At 44.5% G+C, this 23,201-nt stretch overlaps 1 protein-coding gene across 1 annotated transcript; it reads left to right on the top strand.

Annotated features, from left to right (window-relative positions):
* Nucleotides 1–477: 477 nt before the first annotated feature.
* LOC121580322 (T-cell surface antigen CD2-like) lies at nucleotides 478–20,964 on the top strand. Its single transcript, XM_041895377.2, has 5 exons — nucleotides 478–671; nucleotides 982–1,320; nucleotides 7,884–8,138; nucleotides 20,435–20,539; nucleotides 20,688–20,964. The coding sequence occupies exons 1-5, from the start codon at nucleotides 623–625 to the stop codon at nucleotides 20,699–20,701; spliced, it is 762 nt and encodes a 253-aa protein (XP_041751311.1). The 5' UTR covers nucleotides 478–622; the 3' UTR covers nucleotides 20,702–20,964.
* Nucleotides 20,965–23,201: the final 2,237 nt, after the last annotated feature.

The following is a 23,201-nucleotide window of genomic DNA, read 5'->3' as shown; positions in this document are numbered from 1 at the left end:
TTTTGCGGTGACGTAGTGTCCCCATGAGTGACAAAACACTGAGCCAATCACGGCGCAACTAGAGAACATTAACAATCCCTACGCTCCGTATTTTCCGCCGGCTGCCCCACCACCATAGAAAGCTGAAAAACCTGCATTTTGGAGCTGCCTTCACAAGACAGCAAAAAAGAAACCATTTTGTATGCGGCTTTATTAAGTGAATGATTTAATTTTTTTTTACATTGTTTGCAAACTGATATGTGACACGTATTAATTCCAAAATAACATGCAAAACAGCTAAAACAGCTGTTTTTAGCTAAACAGGTGGGGCTCAAAACAGGTGGGGCTCTGCCCTGAATGACGGGTCGCCACTGGCTGTTTATATAATGAAGAAGTTAAACTTTGATGTGGCTCTTCCTCTTTCCTCTGAGTCAGAACCTATGAATAGGGTCAAAATTACACTTCTTATTTTGCTTGTCACAAACTGGGTGGCAGGAACAGGTGTCTCTCATACTATTCTTGCATTGGTTTTGTTTATGCCGTAAAACATTGCCAGTTTATGGAAATTCAGCTCTGAATAGAAAATAGAGGACTTTGTTGAAGTACCAAAGGTTAATTTGATAAACTGAGACCTTAACGAGAGATGGAGGCTGTTTTAGGACTGTTGGTGATCTCAGGAGGAGTGTCTCATGGTAAGAAACAACTTTATATGTGTTGGTTTCCCTCTTCTTTTATGCAGAATATAATATAAGGAGTCTTGTATATCATGTAGCAGAAATGACAGATGATGATAGACAATATTCAGAACACTTAGAGACAGTTGTCTCTTTACTCACTGTCCCATGATAATGATCACTGACTTCTGTTCTCTATTATGTTGATGCTGTTGGTTTGGTTATACTGTTAGTCGCTTGTATCCTCATCTGTAAAACGATACATGACTTGACATGGGTTAGAACAGTGATAGTCACTATCGTGTATATTTTTCTTCCTGATCTTCAGGCTTGGATACTTCCTGTGATGCTAGAGAGGATGGATCTCAGTGTTATGGAGCTCTGGGAGGAACTGTCTATCTCCAGCTGATCACTAATGCCACGGGAAATTATGAACTCTTATTTTGGAAAGCCTCAACTGGTACTAGAACAAATATACTCAAAAGTAAGAATCACAAACTGGTAATAAGAAACAGTCCCATTAAAGACAGAGTACACTTCTTTACAAACAATGGGACATTTAGGTTAAATAACACAAGAAGGAATGATTCTGGTAAATACCTGCTAGAAACGTATAATACAAAAGGGACATTAATCTGGACCAGTGGACTACAACTGTTCATCGAAGGTAATTAACTAACTCTTTATAAAGTTAATGTTGTCAAATCATTATTGCAAATTATAACTTTGACAAGCTCTACATATTTCTCTTTGGCTAAACAAAAAATATGTGACTACCTGTCACGGATGCCGCCGAGGCTGCTCCTCCTCCTTGCTCGGGCAGGCTTCGGCGTTCGTCGTCCCCGGAGTTCTAGCTACTACCGCTTGATGTTTTCGATGTTTGTTTTGTCATGTCTAGTTGGTGCACCTGTTTCGTATTCTGTATTGATTATGTCACCTATAAGTTCCCCTGTGTTATGTTTGCATTTTGTGTGTTATTGTCCGCTTGTCTTGAATGTATTTGTTCGGTACCTTGGCTATTCGTGTGGTTTTACGCACCCCGCGTATTTGTTCGCCTCTAGTGTTTCGAGGCCGTTTATTTTGTGTGCATATAGAGTTCGTTACTAAAGTCGTCTTGACTTATCCTCTGTGTCCTGCGCTTGACTTCACCACCGCAACCACATCAGCACTCTTGACAGAATAACACACCCTCTATGGAGTCAGCAGGAGCAGCGGCGGTGACCGAGTCGCTGGAGGATCGGGTAGCAGCCAGGACGCCATGATCCAGCGACTCGGCTCCGCCATGCAAGACGTCATGGACACCCTGCGCCGATGGGAAAGACGAGGCTTGCCCACACCTCCTCCTACCTTACCACCACCATCGGCCAGCCCCATCATACCAGCTCCGGAATCCAGTGGGATTCGGCTCTCGCTCCCGAGGGCATATGATGGCACCGCAGCCGGGTGTCAGGGGTTTCTCCTTCAGTTGGAACTCTACCTGGCAACCATACACCCGGCGCCCTCGGGATACGAGAGCATTTCCGCCCTCATCTCCTGTCTCTCCGGCAAGGCTTTGGAGTGGGCCAATGCCGAATGGAGGGGAATAGACGCCGCCACCATCAGCTACGCGGAGTTCTCCCGCCGCTTCAGGGCTGTTTTCGATCATCCCCCAGAGGATAAAGCGGCGGGAGAGCGTCTGTTCCACCTCCGACAGGGGAAGAGGAGTGCACAGGAGTTCGCCCTGGACTTCCAGACTCTAGCGGCGGATGCAGGGTGGAATGGGAGGGCCCTCATCGACCACTATCGGTGCAGCCTGCGAGAGGACGTTCCACGAGAGTTGGCCTGTAGGGACACCAATCTAACCTTCGACCAGTTGGTGGACATGTCAATCCGTCTGGATAACCTGCTGGCTACCCGCGGACATCCGGAGTTGGGGCCGTCCATTCCATCCCCCAGCACCTCCGAGCCGAGCCCTATGGAGCTCGGGGGTGCTGGCGCCAGAGAGAGGAGGAGAGAGATCCGGAGGGAGGCCGTCCCCTGCACCAACTGTGGCCGTAGAGGACACACTGCGGTTCGGTGCTGGGGAGGGCCTCCAGGGGATCGAGGCAACAGGTCACGCACTGGGGAGTCATTCCAGGTGAGTAGGCACCCAACTCACCCAGAGCTCTCTGTTGTTCACCTGTGTATACCTGTAGTATTCACCCAGGTTGCATCTCATTCCCAGCATAAGGCGCTAGTCGATTCAGGCGCAGCTGGGAATTTTATTGATCGTAATTTTTGTGTTAAGTTAGGGATTCCCCTCCTACCAGTAGATGTGCCTTTCCCTATTCATGCCCTAGATAGCCGTCCGTTGGGATCTGGGTTGATTAGGGAAGTCACAGCGCCACTAAAGATGAAGGCGCAGGGGGGTCATGAGGAGATCATTTTATTTTTTATTTTATTTTATTTCACCTTTATTTAACCAGGTAAGCCAGTTGAGAACAAGTTCTCATTTACAACTGTGACCTGGCCAAGATAAAGCATAGCAGTGCGATAAAAACAACAACACAGAGTTACATATGGGGTAAAAAAACATAAAGTCAAAAAATACAACAGAAATACATATATATATATACAGTGTGTGCAAATGTAGCAAGTTATGGAGGTAAGGCAATAAATAGGCTATAGTGCAAAATAATTACAATTAGTATTAACACTGGAATGCTAGATGTGCAAGAGATTATGTGCAAATAGAGATACTGGGGTGCAAAAGAGCAAAATAAATAACAATTTAGGGATGAGGTAGTTGGGTGGGCTAATTTCAGATGGGCTGTGTACAGGTGCAGTGATCGGTAAGGTGCTCTGACAACTGATGCTTAAAGTTAGTGAGGGAGATAAGAGTCTCCAGCTTCAGAGATTTTTGCAATTCGTTCCAGTCATTGACAGCAGAGAACTGGAAGGAATGGCGGCCAAAGGAGGTGTTGGCTTTGGGAATGACCAGTGAGATATACCTGCTGGAGCGCAGACTACGGGTGGGTGCTACTATGGTGACCAATGAGCTAAGATAAGGCAGGGATTTGCCCAGCAGTGATTTATAGATGGCCTGGAGCCAGTGGGTTTGACGAAGAACATGTAGTGAGGACCAGCCAACAAGAGCGTACAGGTCACAGTGGTGGGTAGTGTATGGAGCTTTGGAGACAAAACGGATGGCACTGTGATAGACTACATCCAATTTGCAGAGTAGAGTGTTGGAGGCTATTTTGTAAATGACATCGCCGAAGTCAAGGATCGGTAGGATAGTCAGTTTTACGAGGGCATGTTTGGCAGCATGAGTGAAGGAGGTTTTGTTGCGAAATAGGAAGCCGATTCTAGATTTAACTTTGGATTGGAGATTCTTAATGTGAGTCTGGAAGGAGAGTTTACAGTCTAACCAGGCACCTAGGTATTTGTAGTTGTCCACATACTCTAGGTCAGAACCGTCGAGAGTGGTGATTCTAGTCGGGTGGGCGGGTGCCAGCAGCGTTCGATTGAAGAGCATCATTCAGTTATATCTGATCGACTCTCCTGCATATCCCGTGGTGCTGGGGCTTCCTTGGTTAATGACCCCACCATTTCGTGGCAACAGAGGGCTCTCAAGGAGTGGTCTGACCAGTGTGTTGGGCGATGTCTAGGTGTTTCCGTAGGGGCGACCACGGTGGAAAGTCCGAACCAATTCCCCGCACTGCACATTCCTCCTGAGTATGATGATTTGGCACTCGTGTTCAGCAAGACTAGGGCGACGCGATTGCCACCTCATAGACAGGGGGATTGTGCGATAGACCTCCAGGCAGGTGCTGCACTTCCACGTAGTCATGTGTATCCTCTGTCTCAAGAGGAGAAGGTGGCTATGGAGACATACATAGCCGAGTCTCTGAGACAGGGATACATACGGCCCTCCACTTCCCCTGCGTCCTCGAGTTTCTTTTTTGTGAAGAAGAAGGATGGAGGGTTGCGCCCGTGTATTGATTACCGTAGTCTCAATCAGATCACTGTGAAATACAGTTATCCACTCCCTCTGATTGCGAGTATGACGGAATCATTACACGGAGCGCGTTTCTTCACAAAACTGGATCTCAGGAGCGCCTACAACTTGGTGCGCATTAGGGAGGGAGATGAATGGAAGACAGCATTTAGTACCACCTCGGGTCACTATGAGTATCTCGTCATGCCATACGGGTTAATGAATGCTCCTTCAGTCTTCCAATCCTTTGTGGACGAGATCTTCCGGGATTTGCATGGACAGGGTTTAGTAGTGTATATTGACGACATACTAGTTTACTCTTCTACACGAGCCGAGCATGTAGCCCTGGTGCGTCGAGTGTTGGGTAGGCTGTTGGAGCATGACTTATATGTCAAGGCAGAGAAATTTCAGTTTTTCCAGGAGTCCATCTCCTTCCTGGGCCATCGATTGTCTGCGTCAGGGGTGGAGATGGAGATTGACCGCGTTTCAGCCGTGCGTAATTGGCAGACTCCAACCACGGTTAAGGAAGTGCAGCGGTTTTGGGGTTTTGCCAATTCCTACCGGAGGTTTATCCGGGGTTTTGGACAGGTGGCAGCTCCCATCACCTCCCTGCTGAAGGGGGGCCCGGTGCGTTTGCAGTGGTCAGCTGAGGCGGACAGGGCGTTTGGTAAACTGAAGGACCTGTTCACCTCTGCTCCGGTGCTGGCGCATCCGGATCCCGCTTTAGCGTTCCAGGTGGAGGTGGACGCGTCAGAGGCCGGTATTGGGGCTGTACTGTCTCAACGCTCAGGCACGCCCCCTAAACCCCGGCCCTGCGCTTTTTACTCTAAGAAGCTCAGCCCGGCGGAACGTAATTATGACGTGGGGGACAGGGAGCTGCTAGCCGTGGTTCAAGCCCTAAAGGTGTGGAGGCATTGGCTTGAGGGGGCTCAACACCCTTTTTTCATTCTGACTGACCATCGTAACCTGGAGTACATCCGGGCAGCTAGGAGACTGAACCCTCGTCAGGCTAGGTGGACCATGTTTCTGGCCCGGTTTGTGTTAAAGCTCACTTACATCCCAGGGTCCCAGAACGGTAAGGCAGACGCCCTGTCCCGGCGATATGACATAGAGGAGAGGTCCATTGAGCCCACTCCCATACTGCCGGAGTCTTGTCTGGTGGCACCGGTGGTGTGGGAGGTTGATGCGGAAATCGAGCGGGCATTACGCACCGACCCTACTCCTCCAGAGTGTCCGTTGGGGCGGACGTACGTTCCGCTCGAGATTCGTGATCATCTCATATATTGGGCTCATACGTCACCCTCCTCTGGACACCCTGGTATTGGCCGGACAGTGCACTGCCTTAGTGAAAAGTACTGGTGGCCAACATTGGCTAAGGACGTGAGGGTTTATGTCTCCTCCTGCTCGGTGTGCGCTCAGTGTAAGGCGCCTAGACACCTGCCCAGGGGGAAGTTACAACCCCTACCCATTCCACAACGGCCATGGTCTCACCTCTCGGTAGACTTTGTCACGGACCTTCCCCCCTCCCAGGGGAATACCACCATTCTGGTCGTTGTGGATCGGTTCTCTAAAGCCTGTCGTCTCATCCCAATGCCGGGTTTCCCTACTGCCCTACAGACTGCTGAGGCTTTGTTTACTCACGTCTTCTGGCACTACGGGGTACTCAAGGATATAGTGTCTGATCGGGGTCCCCAATTCACCTCTAGAGTCTGGAGGGCGTTCATGGAACGCTTGGGGGTCTCGGTTAGCCTTACCTCGGGTTTCCACCCTGAGAGTAATGGTCAGGTGGAGAGAGTGAACCAGGATGTGGGTAGGTTTCTGAGATCATATTGCCAGGACCGGCAGGAGGAGTGGTCGGGGTATATCCCCTGGGCGGAGATTGCCCAGAACTCTCTTCGCCATTCCTCTACTAATCTGACCCCTTTCTAGTGTGTGTTGGGGTATCAGCTGGTTCTGGCACCATGGCATCAGAGCCAGATCGAGGCTCCTGCGGTGGATGAGTGGTTTCGGCGCTCGGAGGAGACATGGAACGCTGCACATGTACATCTGCAGCGGGCTATCCGTAGGCAGAAGGCGAGCGCCGATCTCCACCGCAGTGAGGGTCCAGTGTATGCACCGGGAGATCGAGTCTGGCTCTCGACTCGAAACCTGCCCCTTCGCCTGCCCTGCCGGAAGCTGGGTCGGCAGTTTGTGGGGCCATTTAAAGTCCTGAGGAGATTGAACGAGGTATGTTACAGGTTACAACTGCCTAATGATTATCACATTAACCCCTTGTTCCATGTGTCTCTCCTCAGGCCGGTGGTAGCTGGTCCACTCCAGGACAGTGAGATACGGGAGACTCCTCCGCCCTCACTGGACATCGAGGGGGCTCCGGCGTACTCAGTCCGGTCCATCGTGGATTCGAGACGTCGGATGGGGAATCTGCAGTATCTCGTGGAGTGGGAGGGGTACGGTCCGGAGGAACGGTGCTGGGTGCCTAGGAGGGACATTTTAGATCTCTCCCTCTTGACGGAGTTCCACCGGAGTCATCCTACGCGCCCTGCTCCGCGTCCTCCTGGCCGTGGTCGGCGCACGGCTGGAGCCGTGCGTGAAGGGGGTACTGTCACGGATGTCGCCGAGGCTGCTCCTCCTCCTTGCTCGGGCAGGCTTCGGCGTTCGTCGTCCCCGGATTACTAGCTACTACCGCTTGATGTTTTCGATGTTTGTTTTGTCATGTCTAGTTGGTGCACCTGTTTCGTATTCTGTATTGATTATGTCACCTATAAGTTCCCCTGTGTTATGTTTGCCTTTTGTGTGTTAATGTCCGCTTGTCTTGAATGTATTTGTTCGGTACCTTGGCTATTCGTGTGGTTTTACGCACCCCGCGTATTTGTTCGCCTCTAGTGTTTCGAGGCCGTTTATTTTGTGTGCATATAGAGTTCGTTACTAAAGTCGTCTTGACTTATCCTCTGTGTCCTGCGCTTGACTTCACCACCGCATCCACATCAGCAGTCTTGACACTACCTAATAATCAAAATAATGAGAAATGCATTTTATGTGTAACCATGGAGTCATTTTTGTTTCATAGGCTACTGTAGTTGGTACATAGAGTCATAACCACATCCATCAACATTAAATCATCTGTTGGTTATTTGAAATGCAGTCATTGTGTATCATGAATCTGCTCCTCCTGTTGACTGTAGTATCTTCTGTGGCTTTCAAGAAGAATGGCTGGTGTTGTGTTCTAATGTGTTGACCTCTTACTACAGTTACATATCCTTCTTCCCCCACAGCTCCAGTGTCCTCTCCTCAGCTGTACTCTGAGTGTCTGTCCCATGGAGAGATGAGGGTGTCCTGCTCCTCTGGGGGGGACGGTCCCCAGTACAGCTGGACTCTGGATGGACAGACACTGAGAGACACTGAGACCTCTCCTGGTGATGAGACAAACACCATCACTCTGAAGAAAGGCCTGTCAGGAGATCTCACCTGTACCATCAGAAACAACATTAGTAGTGTTGCTGTCAGCAAGAGAATCTCACACTGTCCAGGTAATCTACTGTTTAATTCACTTTGTTAAAAATAAATATTATTATGATCAACAAGATTAATGATTAACGATAATAATTATGATGATAATAATGATCAATGATCAAACCTTATCAATAAAACATTTCCTGTTTAGAAACAGCACTATCCATTTGCCAGTATTTAAATGTAATTACATTTTTTACATTTAGCAGACGCTCTTATCCAGAGCGACTTACAGTTAGTGAGTGCATACATTATATTTTTCATACTGGCCCCCCGTGGGAATCGAACCCACAACCCACGGGGGGTATGAAAAAAAAAAATAATAATGAAAAAAAAGTGATGTATGCACTAACTGTAAGTCGCTCTGGATAAGAGCGTCTGCTAAATGACTTAAATGTAACGTAAATGGTGTAAAGCCATAACACATACGTTTTTCCAACAGCAGAATATGATCGATAATGTCAAAAGCCTCACTGAAGTCTAACAAAACAGCCCCCACACTATTTTTATTATCAATTTCTCTCAGCCAATAATCAGTCATTTGTGTAAGTGCTGTGCTTGTTGAATGTCCTTCACTATAAGAGTGCTGAAAGTATGTTGTTAATTTGTTTACTGTAAAATAGCATTGTATCTGGTCAAACACAATTTTTTCCAAAATTTTACTAAGGTTTGGTAACAGGCTGATTGGTTGGCTATTTGAGCCAGTATTGGGGTTTTACTATTCTTGGGTAGCGGAATGTATTTTGCTTCCCTCCAGGCCTGAGGGCACACACTTTCTAGTAGACTTAGATTGACGATATGGCAAAAAGGAGTGGCAATATCGTCCACTATTATGCTCAGTAATTTTCCATCCAAGTTGTCAGACCCCGGTGGCTTGTCATTGTTGATAGACAACAATACTTTTTTCACCTCTTCCACACTCACTTTACGGAATTCAAAATTACAATGCTTGTCTTTCATAATTTGGTCAGTTATACTTGGATGTGTACTGTCGGCATTTGTTGCTGGCATGTCATGGCCAAGTTTGTTAATCTTGCCAATTAAAAAATCATTAAAGTAGTTGGAAATATCAGCGGGTTTTGTGATTAATGAGCCATCTGATTCAATGAATGATAGTGATAGAGTTTTCCGTTTTTTTTTTTTTTTTAATTTAAGGTGTTCCAAAGTTTTTGTATTTGTTTCTTAGTATAGTTTCTTCTTCTTTTATTCAGTTTAGTCACATGATTTCTCAATTTGCAGTACGTTTGGCAATCGGTTGTTCGTGTCAATCATACCATTTTTCAATTCCTCATCAATCCAAGGGATTTTAACAGTTTTTACAATCATTTTCTTAATGGGTGCATGCTTATTAGTAACTGGAATAAGCAATTTCATAAATGTGTCAAGTGCAGTGTCTGGTTGCTCCTCATTGCACCACAGACCAGCAAATATTCTTTACATCATCAACATAAGAATCACTACAAAACTTATTGTATGACCTCTTATACACTATATTAGGCCCAGCTTTTGGAACTTTGGTTTTCTCATATATGGATACTATATTGTGATCACTACATCCGATGGATCTGGATACTGCTACAAAGCACATTTCTGCAGCATTAGTAAAGATGTGATCAATAAATGTTGATGTTTTCATTCCTTTTCTGTTTGTAACTACCCTGATAGGTTGACTGATAACCTGAACCAGGTAGCAGACACTGGTTACAGTTTGAAGCTTTTTCTTGAGTGGGCAGCTTGATGAAAGCCAGTCAAGATTGAAATCACCCAGAAAGCATACCTCTCTGTTGATATCACATACATTACCAAGCAAGATGGCAAGATGGCGCCGACAGACATGGCTGCTCTGCTTCTAGCTCCTAAGCAACTTTGCAGCATATTGTTTTTGTGTGTTATTTCTTACATTATTAGGCCAGAACGTTTTTTTTGGTGTTATTTCATACACCTGAAAATAACTTTGGATATCAGAGTGGCGGTAACTCACCAGCATTATGACCAGGAATACGACGTTCCCGAATTGGATCCTTTATTCGTACCCCCCAGGGCAATTGAACTTGTCCCAGAGGCTGCTCCAAGTTGCCGCCGGTGGAGAAGAGGTATTCGGAGTGGATTTCTAGTCCGACTCAGGAGGCGTGCACACCATCCACCGCATCCAAGTATATTACTCGCTAATGTCCAGTCTCTGGACAATAGTGTAGACCAGCTCAGGGAGAGGATCTCCTTCCAGAGAGACATCAGGGACTGTAACATACTCTGTTTCACGGAATCATGACTCTCTCCGGATATACTGTCCCCGTCCATACAGCCAGCTGGGTGCTCAATACATCGCGCAGACAGGAATAAAGAACTCTCCGTGAAGAAGAAAGACGTTGGTGTATGTTTCATGATTTAAAAAATAATTTTAAAAAATAAGCCATTTAGCAGACGCTTTTATCCAAAGCGACTTAGAATCGGCTTCCTATTTCGCAACAAAGCCTCCTTCACTCATGCTGCCAAACATGCCCTCGTAAAACTGACTATCCTACCGATCCTTGACTTCAGCGATGTCATTTACAAAATAGCCTCCAACACTCTACTCAGCAAATTGGATGTAGTCTATCACAGTGCCATCCGTTTTGTCACCAAAGCCCCATATACTACCCACCACTGTGACCTGTACGCTCTTGTTGGCTGGTCCTCACTACATATTCGTCGCCAAACCCACTGGCTCCAGGCCATCTATAAATCACTGCTAGGCAAATCCCCGCCTTATCTTAGCTCATTGGTCACCATAGCAACACCCACCCGTAGTATGCACTCCAGCAGGTATATCTTACTGGTCATCCCCAAAGCCAACACCTCCTTTGGCCGCCATTCCTTCCAGTTCTCTGCTGCCAATGACTGGAACGAATTGCAAAAATCACTTAAGCTGGAGACTCTTATCTCCCTCACTAACTTTAAGCATCAGTTGTCAGAGCACCTTACCGATCACTGCACCTGTACACAGCCCATCTGAAATTAGCCCACCCAACTACCTCATCCCCATATTGTTATTTATTTTGCTCATTTGCACATCATCTGCACATCATCTCTTGCACATCTATCATTCCAGTGTTAATACTAATTGTAATTATTTTGCACTGTAGCCTATTTATTGCCTTTTTTGTTTGACCAGATACAATGGTATTTTACAGTAAACAACCTCTCATGGTGAGATTGTGGTAACTTACAGAAACTCAAGTCCTTTTGTTCACCCTACCTAGAATACCTCACAATGAAATGCCGACCATATTACCTCCCAAGAGAATTCTCTTCGGTTATAGTCACAGCCGTGTATATTCCCCCTCAATCCGATACCACGACGGCCTTCAAGGAACTACACTGGACTTTGTGCAAACTGGAAACCACATATCCTGAGGCCGCATTTATTGTAGCTGGGGATTTTAACAAAGCAAATTTGAGTAAAACGCTATCAACACATTGACTGTAGTACTCGCGCTGCTAAAACGCTCGTCCACTGTTATTCCCCATTCCGGGATGCCTACAAGGCCCTCCCACGCCCTCCCTTCGTCAAATCAGATCACTACTCCATTTTGCTCCTCCTTTCCTATAGGCAGAAACTCAAACAGGAAGTACCCGTGCTAAGGTCTATTCAACGCTGGTCTAACCAATCGGAATCCATGCTTCAAGACTGTTTTGATCACGCGTTCTCCGTGGCTGACATGAGTAAGACATTTAAGCGTGTTAACCCTCGCAAGGCTGCCGGCGCAGATGACATCCCTAGCAGCGTACTCAGAGCATGCGCAGACCAGCTGTCTGGAGTGTTTACGGATATATTCAATCTCTCCCTATCCCAGTGTGCTGTCCCCACTTGCTTCAAGATGTCCACCATTGTTCCTGTACCCAAGAAAGCAAAGGTAACTGAACTAAATTACTATCGCCCCGTAGCACACACTTCTGTCATCATGAAGTGCTTTGAGAGGCTAGTTAAGGATCATATCACCTCTACCTTACCTGACACCCTAGACCCACTTCAATTTGCATACTGCCCCAATAGATTCACAGACGATGCAATCGCCATCGCACTGTACACTGCCCTATCCCATTTGGACAAGAGGAATACCTATGTAAGAAAGCTGTTCATTGACTATGGCTCAGCCTTCAACACCATAGTACCCTCCAAGCTCATCATTAAGCTCGGGCCCTGGGTCTGAATCACGTCCTGTGCAACTGGGTAATGGACTTCCTGACGGGTAGGAAACAATATCTCCACTTCTACCAACAATGACGACACAGCCTACAGGGAGGAGGTGAGGGCCCTGGCGGAGTGGTGCCAGGAAAATAACCTCTCCCTCAACAGGAGGAGCTGATCGTGGACTTCAGGAAACAGCAGAGGGAGTACGCCCCTATCCACATTGACGGGCCGCAGTGGAGAAGGTGAAAAGCTTTAAGTTCCTCTGCTTACATCACTGACAATCTGAAACGGTCCACTCACACAGGTTAAAAACCTCAGGATGCATGGCCCCTAAGACCCTCACAAGCTTTTACAGATGCACAATTGAGAGCGTCCTGTCGGGCTGTATCACCGCCTGGTACGGCAACTGCACCGCCTGCAACCGCAGGGCTCTCCAGAGGGTGATGCGGTCTGCCCAATGCATCACCGTCAATACACTGCCTGACCTCCAGGACACCTACAGCACCCGATGTCACAGGAAGAACAAAAAGATAATCAAGGACATCAACCACCCGAGCCACGGCCTGTTCACCCCGCTACCATCCAGAAGGCGAGGTCAGTACAGGTGCTTCAAAGCTGGGACCGAGAGACTGAAAAACAGCTTTTATCTCAAGGCCATCAGACTGTTAAATAGCCATCACTAGCAGGCTACCACCCTGTTACTCAACCCTGCACCTTAGAGGCTGCTGCCCTACATACATGGACATGGAATCACCGGTCACTTTAATAATGGAACACTAGTCACTTTAATAATGTTTACATTGCTTGGAGGTCCTCTGTAGCTCAGCTGGTAGAGCATGGCGCTTGTAACGCCAAGGTAGTGGGTTCGATCCCCGGGACCACCCATACACAAAAATGTATGCACGCATGACTGTAAGTCGCTTTGGATAAAAGCGTCTGCTAAATGGCATATTATATATTATACATACTGCTTTACTCATTTCATATGTATATACTGTATTCTATTCTACAGTTTTTTTGTCAATGCCACTCCGACATTGCTCATCCTAATAATTATATATTTCTTAATTCTTTTACTTTTAGATTTGTGTGTATTGTTGTGAATTGTTAGATACTACTGCACTGTTGGAGCTAGCAACACAAGCATTTCGCTACACTCGCAATAACATATGCTAAATATGTGTATGTGACTGATTTGATTTCACACATATTATCCAGATACTGACTGTTTGCACTTGGTCTATAGCAGCTTCCCACAATAATGGGCTTTAGCTGAGGCAGATGAACCTGTAGCCATATTACTTCAACAGTATTTAATATGAGATCCACTCTAAGCTTTACAGGAATGTGGTTCTGAATATAGACTTCAACACCGCCCCCTTTGGCATTTCTGTCTTTTCTGTAGATGTTATAACCATGAATTGCTTCCACTGTATTGTCAAGTAATTATCTAAGTGAATTTCAGAGATATGAATGTCATCTGTTACTAGCAAGTTATTTATTTCTTGAACCTTGTTTCTTAGGCTTAGTGCATTCGGAAAGAATTCAGACCCCTTGACATTTTCCACATTTTGTTACGTTACAGCCTTAATCTAAAATTGATTCAATTGTTTTTCCCCCTTATCAATCTATACACAATACTCCATAATGACAAATGTATAAACAAAAAAAATGAAATATTAAATTTACATAAATATTCAGAACCTTTCCTCAGTACTTTGATGATGCACCTTTGGCAGCGATTACAGCCTCAAGTCTTCTTGGGTATGACGCTACAAGCTTGGCACACCTGTATTTGGGGAGTTTCTCCCATTCTTCTCTGCAGATCCTCTCAAGCTCTGTCGGGTTGGATTGGGAGCGTCGCTGCAAAGCTATTTTGAGGTCTCTCCAGAGATGTTCGATTGGGTTCAAGTCCGGGCTCTGCCTGGACCATTAAAAGATGTTCAGAGACTTGTCCCGAAGCCACTCCTACGTTGTCTTGGCTGTGTGCTTATCGTCGTTGTCCAGTTGGAAGGTGAACCTTCGCCACCAGTCTGAGATCCTGAGTGCTCTGAAGCAGGTTTTCACCAAGGATCTCTCTGTACTTTGCTCCGTTCATCTTTCCCTCAATCCTGACTAGTCTCCCAGTCCCTGCCGCTGAAAAACATCCCCAGAGCATGATGCTGCCACCACCATGCTTCACCACAGGGATGGTGCCAGGTTTCCTCCAGACATGACACTTCACATTCAGGCCAAATAATTCAATCTTGGTTTCATGAGACCTGATAATCTTTTTTCTCATGGTCTGAGTCTTTAGGTGCCTTTTGGCAAACTCCAAGTGGGCTGTCATGAGCCTTTTATTGAGGAGTGGCTACCGTCTACCATAATGGCCTGATTGGTGGAGTGCTGCAGAGATGGTTGTCCTTCTGGAAGGTTCTCCCATCTCTACAGAGGAACTCTGGAGCTCTTTCAGTTACCATCGGGTTCTTGGTCAGTTCCCTGACCAATGCTCTTCTCCCCCGATTTATCATTTTGGCCGGGTGGCCAGCTGTATAAAGACTCTTGGTGGTTCCGAACTTCTTCCATTTAAGAATGATGGAGATCACTGTGTTCTTGGGGACTTTCAATGCTGCAGAAATGTTTTGGTAACCTTCCCCATATCTGTGCCTCAACATAATCCTGTCTCGGAGGTCTTCGGACAATTCCTTCGACCTCATGGTTTGGTTTTTGCTCTGACATGCACTGTCAACTGTGGGACCTTATATAGACTGGTGTGTGCCTTTCCAAATCATGCACAATCAATTTAATGTACCATAGGTGGACTCCAATCAAGTTATAGAAACATCTCAAAGATGATCAATGGAAACAGGATGCACCTGAGTTCAATTTCAAATCTCATAGCAAAGGGTCTGAATACATATTTAAATAAGGTTTTCCTGTTTTTAATTTTTTAGACATTTTCAAAAATGTATAAAAACTTGTTTTTGCTTTGCCATTATGGGGTACTTTGTGTAATTGATGAGGAAAACAATAATTTAATCAATTTTAGAATAAGGCTGTAACGTAACAAAATGCGGAAAAAGTCAAGTGGTCTGAATACTTTCCGAATTCATTGTATGTTAATATGCTCTATGTTTATCCCTTTTCTGGGATGCTTGATTGTTTGTATTGCTTTACTAGGAAGCTTATCAGAAGTAGACATGCTCATGTTATTTATATTTGAGCTGATAGTGCAGGGTGAGCTTCACACAGTTGTCGTGATGTGACTTGCTTTAATGTATGACTGTTATTTATCAAATCACCTAACTATGTTTAATTGTCACTCGATTAAATCATGTAACAATTAACTCATTAGGAATTTGGTGCACCACAGAAGAAGTTGTTCAACGAATTACCATCTCCCGAATTAAACGCTTAGAAGATATATATGTTATATATCGATGACAGTCACTTATTAAATAATTACCTCTTATCAGTCTCATTCTGAACATCGCATAATCCTTGAACCTGCAAGAATCCTAACCTTCTTGATGAATCAGCAATACACAAATTGGCTTAATTATTTATTTACTAACTAACTAAATAATAACATAATACAAACACACACACACATAACTTATTGATTACTAACGTAATACAATGAAAACAGGTCCCTAGTGGACTGGACTAACAATAGCATGAAGGCATGGGTTATCATTATCATACTATCCAGGTTTGTGCCCAAACAGTTTGAGTTTCTACTTCTAAACATCCACCTTTCAAGAAATAAGTCTCTCACTGTTGCCGCATGCTACAGACCCCCCTCAGCCCCCAGCTGTGCCCTGGACACCATATGTGAATTGATTGCCCCCCATATATCCTCAGAGTTCGTACTGCTTGGTGACCTAAATTGGGATATGCTTAACACCCCGGCCATCTTACAATCCAAACTAGATGCCCTCAATCTCACACAAATTATCAACGAACCTACCAGGTACAACCCTAAATATGTAAACATGGGTACCCTCATAGATATCATCCTGACTAACTTACCCTCTAAATACACCTCTGCTGTCTTCAACCAGGATCTCAGCGATCACTGCCTTATTGTCTGCGTCCATAACGGGTCCGCGGTCAAACGACCACCCCTCATCACTGTCAAACGCTCCCTAAAACACTTTAGCGAGCAGGCCTTCCTAATTGACCTGGCCCAGGTATCCTGGATGGATATAGATCTCATTCCGTCAGTAGAGGATGCCTGGTTGTTCTTTAAAAGTCATTTCCTCTCAATCTTAAATAAACATGCCCCATTCAAAAAATACAGAACTAAGAACAGATATAGCCCCGGTTCTCCTCAGACTTGACTGCCCTTGAACACCACAAAAACATCCTGTGGCGTATTGCATTAGCATCAAATAGCCCCCGCGATATGCAACTTTTCAGGGAAGTTAGGAACCAATATACACAAGCAGTTTGGAAAGCAAAGGCTAACTTTTTCAAACAGAAATTTGCATCCTGTAGCACTAACTCCAAAAAGTTTTGGGACACTGTAAAGTCCATGTAGAATAAGAGCACTTCATCCAAGCTGCCCACTGCACTGAGGCTAGGAAACACTATCACCACCGATAAATCTACAATAATCGAGAATTTCAACAAGCATTTTGCTACGGCTGGCCATGCTTTCCACCTGGCTACCACTACCCCGGCCACCAGCTCTGCACCCTCCGCTGCAACTTGCCCATTCCCCCCCCCGCTTCTCCTTCACACAAATTCAGACAGCTGATGTTCTGAAAGAGCTGCAAAATCTGGAAACCTACAAATCATCAGGGCTAGACAATCTGGACCCTTTCTTTCTAAAACTAGCCGCCGAAATTGTGGCAACCCCTATTACTAGCCTGTTCAACCTATTACTAGCCTGTGTCAAATCGGAGGGCCTATAGTCTGGACCTATAGCAGTCTCTATGGGGGTGCCACAGGGTTCAATTCTTGGGCCGACTCTTTTCTCTGTGTATATCAATGATGTCGCTCTTGCTGCTGGTGACTCTCAGATCCACCTCTACGCAGACGACACCATTTTGTATACATCTGGCCCTTCATTGGACACTGTGTTAACAAACCTCCAAACGAGCTTCAATGCCATACAACACTCCTTCAGTAGCCTCCAACTGCTCTTAAACACTAGTAAAACTTAATGCATGCTCTTCAATCGAACGCTGCTGGCACCCGCCCACCCGACTACAATCACTACTCTCGACGGGTCTGACCTAGAGTATGTGGACAACTACAAATACCTAGGTGTCTGGTTAGACTGTAAACTCTCCTTCCAGACTCACATTAAGAATCTCCAATCCAAAGTTAAATCTAGAATCGGCTTCCTATTTCGCAACAAAGCCTCCTTCACTCATGCTGCCAAACATGCCCTCGTAAAACTGACTATCTACCGATCTTTGACTTCGGCGATGTCATTTACAAAATAGCCTCCAACACTCTACTCAGCAAATTGGATGTAGTCTATCACAGTGTCATCCGTTTTGTCACCAAAGCCCCATATACTACCCACCACTGTGACCTGTACGCTCTTGTTGGCTGGTCCTCACTACATATTCGTCGCCAAACCCACTGGCTCCAGGCCATCTATAAATCACTGCTAGGCAAATCCCCGCCTTATCTTAGCTCATTGGTCACCATAGCAACACCCACCCGTAGTATGCACTCCAGCAGGTATATCTCACTGGTCATCCCCAAAGCCAACACCTCCTTTGGCCGCCATTCCTTCCAGTTCTCTGCTGCCAATGACTGGAACGAATTGCAAAAATCACTTAAGCTGGAGACTCTTATCTCCCTCACTAACTTTAAGCATCAGTTGTCAGAGCACCTTACCGATCACTGCACCTGTACACAGCCCATCTGAAATTAGCCCACCTCATCCCCATATTGTTATTTATTTTGCTCATTTGCACATCATCTGTACATCATCTCTTGCACATCTATCATTTCAGTGTTAATACTAATTGTAATTATTTTGCACTGTAGCCTATTTATTGCCTTACCTCCATAACTTGCTACATTTGCACACACTGTATATATATTTTCTGTTGTATTTTTGACTTAATGTTTTGTTTTACCCCATATGTAACTCTGTGTAGTTCTTTTTTTTATCGCACTGCTTTGCTTTATCTTGGCCAGGTCGCAGTTGTAAATGAGAACTTGTTCTCAACTGGCTTACCTGGTTAAACAAAGGTTAAATTAAAAAATAATTTAAAAAAATGGGTAGAATGAGGGTCAGAGTGGAAGGGTGAGACAGAAATTCAAACTATCGTGGTTACTTTGGAAACTACGCTCATGGAAATACAAATGCTTAAAACCCCACTAAACACCATTTGGATTAGAAATGCAACATGTATTTACGTGTAGCTGTCCTCGATAGTTAAGTTGATGATGTAGGACTCTGGTTTGCCCACCAGAGATCCCAATGTCCTTGGTAGAGTTTCTGGTCATAGTGGTGGTCAGGATACTTCAAATGTATCAGCAATTGTCGGAGAGGGATTGTCCTTCCCAACTCGTGTCTTTAGGTAAAGTTCTCTAGACGACTCTACATGTCAGCTGCAGACTGAGATGATAAGGTCTAGTGCGTTGTTGTCTTCTTCTTCACCTCGTGTAGAGGTTGAGAGTTTCAGAGTTTCTCCATTTCAAACGTGTGGACTAATGTGGAACGCCCAGACGTTCAATGTAGCAACTGTTTGCTTGCAGAGGACTGCAGGGGCGAAGTGGCTACTCTTAGCAAACAAGTAGCGAACCTACACAAGCTATTGGGGAACCCACACCTGCCTACTTTCAATTTTTCTTCTACCCCAGTTGCCGGACGCCGCTCTGGTCTGGTGGAAATGTCACCGACGTGATGGCTCTCTACTGCCGACTGGCCAGTGCTCTGCAGGGATCCCTCCCCGAAGGGGTATCCCCCTTCCCTGGAGAACGGAGCTAGTAGGATGCTCCTGGATGACTTGGGGGATGTTCCTGTTTTTGATCCTACCAACCAGCCATGGAGATATGTCACTCGCCATGGAATTTGAAAAAAGCGACCTCTGGCAACGGGGGCCTCCTTGGAGATTTTATGCCCGGACCGGACACAGACCAGAAACAGCTTCGCCGCCCTGGATCAAGAGGTTCCGGCGCCTTCTTCTCTTGGGGAAGTCACTTCCTCTGCAAGCAAACAGTTGCTACATTGAAAGTCCTGGCGGTCCACATTGTCCCGGAATAAAGCTAAATAAACACAGCTCCTGCAGTATTGAACATTTTCAATAGCGACCTCTATTTGAGACTGCCGGCCAGCTAGGCTAGCTAGGCTAGCTGGGCTTCCATGTCTCTCTCCTTACAGGGAATTACTCAACTAAATGAACAAAAAGAGCTCACACAAATTGCAAAATCCGAAAAGCAGAAACATATGTCCTCCTTTAAATCCTCTCACAGCGGTGAGAACGAAAGCATTGTCTTTGCATGTACTGTTGGTCGCAGCATTGGCTAATGTTGGTAGCTATACAATGCAGTTCCAACCAGGTCAGGTTGCAGGGACTACAGCCACAATTAGGATGGGATACCCCTGTGGTCCCAGCCACAAGGGCTAACCTTGTTGTGGGCTGTGTTCAAGCTGTTTATGGAAAACCCTGCTAGCTTGATACTGATAGCTACCAGCTAGGCTAGTAGCTAGCTACGGTAAACAACTTCAGGCTTTTGGTCTGGCAGAATCCCGGGACAGATAGTAGTAGTCACAGCAACTGTGGCTAACCGCGATGCAGGATCCAAAATCAAAAAGTATATAAATCAAACTTCGCAAGGAAACACTGTCACAACTTTACAAAAACAATAAACCGAAGGGACAAAGATATCAGGGTGGGTGATTGAGGCTAATAATACCCTGTGTGTTGAGCCTACAACAGTGGCCACACAACTGTGACAGAGGCAACCATTGGTAAGAGGCATGAAACCTTAGTAATTGCTCAACACGTCCCAGCCACAATAAATCATTTTACTGCTGTCTCCCTTTAACAGAACATTCAGCAGAAATCTCCTCATGGGCTGGTAGGATTTATGTTGAAAGCAGATCTTACTGCAGTTGTTTTTTATGGATTTTATTAATTAGCTGATTAGTTAATTTAAGTGTTACACTGTCTCACTTCTGTCCCACAGGACCAGGGTTTGTTTATTTCCAACTTGCTGAAGTCTTCATTCTGCTGTCAGTCTGTCTGGGATCATACTGGTTTTACAAGAAGAAAACCTGTCATCAAGAACAAGGTCAGTAATGCATCATTGTACCTTTGTTTAATGTATTTTGTTTGCTAAGTTTAATTTTATTATTATGCTTAATTCGTTCTCTCCCTCTCTCCCCCTCTCTCTCGCTCACTCTCTCTCTCTCGCTCACTCTCTTTTTCTCTCTCTCCAGATGATTGTGAGTAAGCAGAGCGTATGCAGTCTCTCAGGTGGATCACGGTGGGACTCAGAGGGGGGGTGTTGATGTCCTGAGAGTTGCCATGGGGACCATGACTAATGACTAATGATGATGTTATACTGCTTATCACTGTTTTAATCTTTAATGGAGCTCAATCTCAAAGCACAGTTATATGTTCACTCAAAATATGCCATTTAGTTCTTTTGACATTCATTTTCTTAGTTTCATAATGTTCCTTAAGACCTGTCCGTAACAAGTTAATAATGAATGATCTATGTGATAGTGTTTATTTAATGGATTTTAACACTTGAATTGTAGTGTTTTAGTGGTTTTTCATTTGTGCATACAAGTTACATAAACTAATGAAAATGCTATTGTGTTTTTGAAAATACATTTTCTTTCGTATTCTAATGTTACCTTCATAAACACGAACAAATGATTATTTTTGCAATAGCATATATGTAGATTTAAAATGGTACTTGCACTCAAAACCATGAAAAGGAATAACCCAAGGAGATGCAAAAATAATGTACTTAATTTAATTCATGCTCAAAATAATACAAAAAGGTTATATAAAACAAAAACCGAGCTGACGTTTTGACCTCATGCCTTCATCAGTGCTGTACAAACAAATTATGAAGACATGTACTGTACTTAAGGAGACACACCTTCTGTGCATAACAGGCGCAACAGGTGCAAGCAGATAGTTGATTAGAGACTGGCGAATAGGGATTCCAATGCATTTTAGCAAGGAATATGTAGAAGAATAAAAAAAATTGACAAATCAAATGTCACATATAATTGGAAAGAGACAACAGTCTGGGCTACATAACAATATCAGAAGCAATAGATATGAAATATTAAAGTAAGCTAAAAACTCAGAGTGCAGGGGTAGAGAAATTGGTGGGTCACTCGAGGCCAGGCTATTCTAGTGTTAATTATTGTTAAACATTTCAAAGGAGTGAATAGTACAGTATATTGCAGTGTTTTCTTTTAAGTTGCTTATGATATACAGTAACATAAATGTATGAGTTTGGGAAGGCTTTTTATCTGGGAAACTGTAACATAGACACTCCCCTTCTTAGTGTAACTTCATCATGTTTTGATTTGATGTATTTGTGTGATTTTGGATCCGTAGAAAATTATAAAAGCAAGCAACTTTTTAAAACATACTGGACCTCATTTCCCATGATCTATTTTTTTTAATGCACGACAAACTAAGTGACTATGTGCAGGGTTTTATGACTTTTTTATTGGTCCACTGAAAGAAATGTTATCACACATACAGTGCATTCAGAAAGTATTCAGACCCTTCACCTTTTCCACATTTTGTTACGTTACAGCCTTATTCTAAAACTGATTAAATCGTTGTTGTTTTTCTACTCATCAATCTTCAATAGATATGGCTACAATATAGTAGCCATATCTAGGAAAACCAAAGTTCCAAAGGCTGGGCCTAATATTGTGTATAATAGGTCATACAATAAGTTTTGCACTGATTCCTATGTCGTTGATATGAAGAATATTTGTTGGTCCATGGTGTGTGATGACAAGTAACAAGACGCTGCACTTGACACATTTATAAACTTGCTTTTCCCATTTACTAATAAGCATGCACCCATTAAGAAAATGACTGTAAAAACTGTTAAATCCCAGTGGATTGATGAGGAATTGAAAAATTGTATGGTTGAGAGAGATGAGGCAAAACAGATGCCAAATAGGTCTGGCTGTACAACCGATTGGCAAACATACTGCAAATTAAGAAATCATGTGGAAAAACTGAATAAAAAGAAGAAGAAACTACACCATGAAACAAAAATAAATGACATAAACAAAGATAATAAAAGGCTTTGGAGCACCTTAAATGAAATCTTGGGAAAAAGGCAAACTCCGCTTCATTGTTCATTGAATCAGATGGCTCATTCATCACAAAACCCACTGATATTGCCAACTACTTTAATGATTTTTTCATTGGCAAGATTAGCAAACTTACGCATGACATGCCAGCAACAAACGCTGACACTACACATCCAAGTATATCATTGTAATTCTGAATTCCGTAAAGTACAGTGGGGCAAAAAAGTATTTAGTCAGCCACCAATTGTGCAAGTTCTCCCACTTAAAAAGATGAGAGAGGCCTGTAATTTTCATCATAGGTACACGTCAACTATGACAGACAAATTGAGAAAAAAAATTCCAGAAAATCCCATTGTAGGATTTTTAATGAATTTATTTGCAAATTATGGTGGAAAATAAGTATTTGGTCACCTACAAACAAGCAAGATTTCTGGCTCTCACAGACCTGTAACTTCTTCTTTAAGAGGCTCCTCTGTCCTCCACTCGTTACCTGTATTAATGGCACCTGTTTGAACTTGTTATCAGTATAAAAGACACCTGTCCACAACCTCAAACAGTCACACTCCAAACTTCACAATGGCCAAGACCAAAGAGCTGTCAAAGGACACCAAAAACAAAATTGTAGACCTGCACCAGGCTGGGAAGACTGAA

Source organism: Coregonus clupeaformis, chromosome 2 (assembly GCF_020615455.1).
Source record: "Coregonus clupeaformis isolate EN_2021a chromosome 2, ASM2061545v1, whole genome shotgun sequence".
NCBI classification, from domain to species: Eukaryota; Metazoa; Chordata; class Actinopteri; order Salmoniformes; family Salmonidae; genus Coregonus; species Coregonus clupeaformis.
This window is presented reverse-complemented; position numbering and strand designations above follow the sequence as displayed.

Excerpts from the sequence above, each read along its gene's own strand:
- LOC121580322 (XM_041895377.2), top strand. The coding sequence starts at position 623 with ATGGAGGCTGTTTTAGGACTGTTGGTGATCTCAGGAGGAGTGTCTCAT. Across the intron at positions 672-981 it reads CTCAGGAGGAGTGTCTCATG|GCTTGGATACTTCCTGTGAT; the intron begins GTAAGAAACAAC and ends CCTGATCTTCAG. Across the intron at positions 8,139-20,434 it reads GAGAATCTCACACTGTCCAG|GACCAGGGTTTGTTTATTTC; the intron begins GTAATCTACTGT and ends TCTGTCCCACAG.